Source organism: Anneissia japonica, unplaced genomic scaffold (genome assembly GCF_011630105.1).
Source record: "Anneissia japonica isolate Jap-2015-1 unplaced genomic scaffold, ASM1163010v1 scaffold288094_len592898_cov174, whole genome shotgun sequence".
NCBI classification, from domain to species: Eukaryota; Metazoa; Echinodermata; class Crinoidea; order Comatulida; family Comatulidae; genus Anneissia; species Anneissia japonica.
The window spans coordinates 187904-192212 of NW_022737020.1; the positions used below are offsets into that span (position 1 = coordinate 187904).

Here is a 4309-nt window from a genome sequence, read left to right on the forward strand (position 1 = left end):
GGATAAATGGATTGTATTCAAAAACATAAGACATTTAAATAGTATATATTCGAATATATACCGTAGCCGTAGGGAAAAATTACAAAATAATACAAAAAATACATACAGTATTAAAGACCATTATATATATATGTATATCATTGATGATGTAAAGTAAGGATGTACAGTTTGTCTCAGTCAGAGCAGTCTATCGATTAAAGACAATCACCGTGTGATGCACTTCAAAAAATTGCACCAACAATCATCCGTCCTACGGCGGGATGAATCTCTAATCATCACTAGCCCAAAGTCACGGTGGTTGAATGGATCTAAGTTTGTCTAGCCTGCCCTAGGCTAGCAAGAAGGTAGGTCTACTTTATCTACCCTAAACCCAATCATCATCACTACTGTATCAGTTTGTCTAGCCTGCCCTAGGTTGGCAAAAAGGTAGGCCTATACTACTGTCACTGTCAGCACTACGAATCCCTCTGTTCGCCAAGGTCTTGAAATTTATCTTTTTCTCAGCCTCCTTTTCTTTTTTTTAGTTTTCTTCAAATTCTTTTTGTTTTTGTTTCGAGATCAAAAAAAAAAAATCACCAGCCTATAGATAATTCAGCTTTTCGTGTTTCTTTCCCGATTCTTCATTCACGCGGTGGTCTTGATGACATCATAATTTACATTAGCCAATCAGAGAAATAGACCGGCATTATATCGATGTTGGCATATTGGCCGGTGCCGGCATAATATACACTGCCTAATTTTATTCATTTCCGCAAAACAAATAACAATATCAAACATTAAAAATACAAAAAAACAGAAATTCACAAACATATAAGAATAATTACTGTAGTTGAGCCAGGGAGCAGCAAAAGTGTAGCCACTGTCGTCTTAGAGATAGCCCTGCTCTCAAAGAAAAAAAAAAAACAATAAAATGAAATAAAAAAAAAACATACTGTTAACCAATGCAATTTATCAGCATTTACGATTCGGCGCACCTTTTTCCAAGCAAGCGACTTTCTGCACAAATGCATAGGGCCTAGGCCTACAATTTCCCTGCTTTTATAGGTAGGAGACTCTTAAAATACCCTATCTAGCCTAGCCTAAAAGGACTTACAGGCCTTGCCGCTTTGCCTGCACAGAGAGTAGGCCTAGGCAAGGGCCAAGCCAGCTAGCCACAAGCCTAGCTAGGCTAGGCCTTACTGAGGTTGTGTCTACGAACTTCCAACGAAACCGGATAAGTAAAAAATGTCATAATGCCCAGAGGGTAGGTCATTAGATCGCTTGTTTACGAACCCCTAGTTATTCGGATACGGACCGTAAGGTATAGGCCTTTCATGTAAACAAAACAAACACTTCACCGCTTAGCCTTCCTCAGCCCAACAAGGCAATTCAACAACGAATTACCGAAACTAGAGCCTAGGCCAACTGGGAAAATTACAAAAAACAAAGAAAAAAAAAATAGCCTATAGACTTACTACTGCTACTTTACTACTACAGTAGTTCTACAACGATGTGTCAACAGTGTGTGAAGGACAAGAAATGGGCTATCGCCAAAAATTTCGTTCATCATCTCAAAATATGGCCATTCTGTTGGGGGGGGGGCTCCTGACTTCCCGTTGGAGTCCTTTTCCTTGGTGTATTTTCTACGTTTGGTAACTATCTGTGCGTACGTAAAGATATAATCCATTTCCCGCATCTTCTGTGCGATTTTTTTATAAACGGCGGCGTTCCGTCGGGTTCCATCAAAACCATCTTGTATGGATGTCGTTCCCCATATGCTAATTAACGTTTGGGTTGCTTCGTCAGTCCACCCACTCTGTTCAGCTGCAGCCATTGTAAAGGGGTATGTTGTTGTAAAAATAAAATTAATATTTCGGCTTAAAAATTGGATAATATAATTTATAAAAAGAGGACTACTCAAGCGATGTCACTGGACGAAAGCATGGATGAAAAGAAATTCAGAGTCAAGTGCTTAATCTGAATAGATTTCTCGTAAAAGTAAGGTTATTTAACACCATGCTGTGGGCTATTGTGCCCGAGGCAGCCTACAACCCTCCAAACTTAGGCTATGTTCACACACACGGCGTAAGGCTGGCTTCAGTCTGGCGTAGCGTACGCCTTTGTGTGTGAACTAGGCAGTGGCGTTGTTAACGCCACTCACTACGCCACGTCCTTGGCGTTATTAACGCTACCTGTAGACCCCAGATTAGTTAACGCCACTGAGCTAACGCCAGTGATGCTTGAATGATTTGACCTCATTTCAAGAGATTGACCAATCACGATTGCAATATATTAAGCTACTTTGGTCTCTTTCTTGTGCAGTGCCGGATTAACCATTAGGCAAATAAGGCACAAGCCTTGTGGGCCAGGCGAAAATGATGGGCCATCAAAAGTTGGACTGCAATATTATTTACACTCTATTTTCCGGTATTATTAGGACAGAAAACTCGTAATTATTACTATGGGGTCCATTCAATTAACATTTTTGGGCCATTTCCTGTGCTCTCTATAAATGAAATGGTAAAGGGGGTCTTTTTCTATTGCATTTTACTTAGTTATAATGTATATGATTTGTTGATTGTGTTTTGTAAGATATTTTAACCTATTTAGACTGTCTATTAAAACCTGCAACACCAACAATGCTAGCTGAAAAATCAAAGTAAAATTGTTACAATAATCATATAAGTTCACTTCGAACAATTCACAGATTTAAAAGTTTTACTGATCCAATGTTAATTTTACTACAGTTAAGAACCCATACATTATTTAAAACTAAAACTATTCCCCCATAGGCCTATATTACTACTAGTTTAACGCCAGCGTTAATATAGGAACGCCGTTTGTGTGAACACTTTGGAATTTTAATCCGTGAATTAGCTTACGCCTGACGTAAGCTACGAAAGTTCGTAAACGGGCCCTGAGATACCCCCTGAGAGAGGAGGAACTCTCTAGCCTATGCTAAGCTGTATAGGCATAGGCCTAGCCTATCCACCAAGACCCGGCTAGGCCTAGCTAAATTACTATCCTACTACTACTACTGTAGTACTACTAGACTCTAGACTAGGCCTAGGCCCTACTACTAGCCTAGGCTATACTATACTAAAACTAGGCCTAGGCTAAGTCTCACCTGCATTGGGAAGACGGCTGCTTTGTTTCCAACATATCCTGACACAACATGGCTTTGTACTGATAATACTCTGCGATCATGAACCGACATTTTACTTTTATCTGAACCCCAACTTCCAAGAGAAAACAAAACACTGTACTGTACTTTAATAAATGTAGCCCATGCAACAATTTAATGTACGGCTCAGTACTAAATTAACCTTTGAACTCACTCACCGGGTGGTGGCACATGTGTATTTTAGTAGTCTCTCTTCCACACGTATCGCCGTACATTGTCGCACAATACCAGGTAAGTATGCCAAAACCATAGAGCTATCAACAGGCTTCGGTCATGTTCGATCTCAATAACCGCGCTACGTTTGTTTGGAGTCTACTATTTCAGTTCGGGTAGCTAGGAGGTACAAATGTATGAGGCGCCAAGTGTAAATTTATTATTTAACACAATTATTTATATATAATTCATTATTTAACATATAATTGACTAGATCACCCATTATTTATATATAGTGCATTTACGTCTAAAATAGTATATGTAAATAATTGCGTTAACGTTTCATTATTTATATATTATAATTAGTTTACTGATTACATTATATATAAATAATGAAAGGCTAACCAAACATTATTTATATATAATAAGGTTACTGGCTTCATTATATATAAATAAGGAAGGGGAAACACATCATTATATATAAATAATGAAAAATAACTTACAATTATTTATATATAATAATTTCACTGATTCCATTATATATAAAAAAAAATGAAAAGGTAACAAATCATTATATATAAATAATAAGAGTAACTTACAATTATTTATATATAATAAGTTCACTGAATTCATTATATATAAATAACGAATTGACTTAAAACTCATTATTTATAAATAACTGCTTTTACATTTCATTATAAATAAATAATAGCTGTCGCAAAACCATAATGCTTGGACTTCACACTCATTATATGTAATGCACACGTGTTATCGTGTCTAGGTCGTTATATCTAAATAATGGTTTTTACTTCCAATTATGGCCTAAATGACCGTTGAAGTCGAGTACCATTACATCTAAATAATGACATCGTAGGAAGCATGGTTTATAAATAATTCGTTACAAATTACGAAGTAATAAATATTCACCAGTGCTCTAAAGTTACAATTAGGTCCTATTCACCTATCGAAAATGGCAAAGCAAGGTATACAGCA

At 37.0% G+C, this 4309-nt stretch overlaps 1 protein-coding gene across 1 annotated transcript in view; it reads right to left on the reverse strand.

The window, feature by feature from the left end:
• The window catches only part of LOC117117066 (pyridoxal kinase-like), a gene marked incomplete in the record, with an annotated part of 12500 nt that extends 9177 nt beyond the window's left edge, over nucleotides 1-3323 (reverse strand). Inside the window, 1 exon segment of the mRNA XM_033261256.1 lies at nucleotides 3107-3323. Within this exon segment, the coding sequence (XP_033117147.1) occupies nucleotides 3107-3196 (90 nt within the window).
• Nucleotides 3324-4309: the final 986 nt, after the last annotated feature.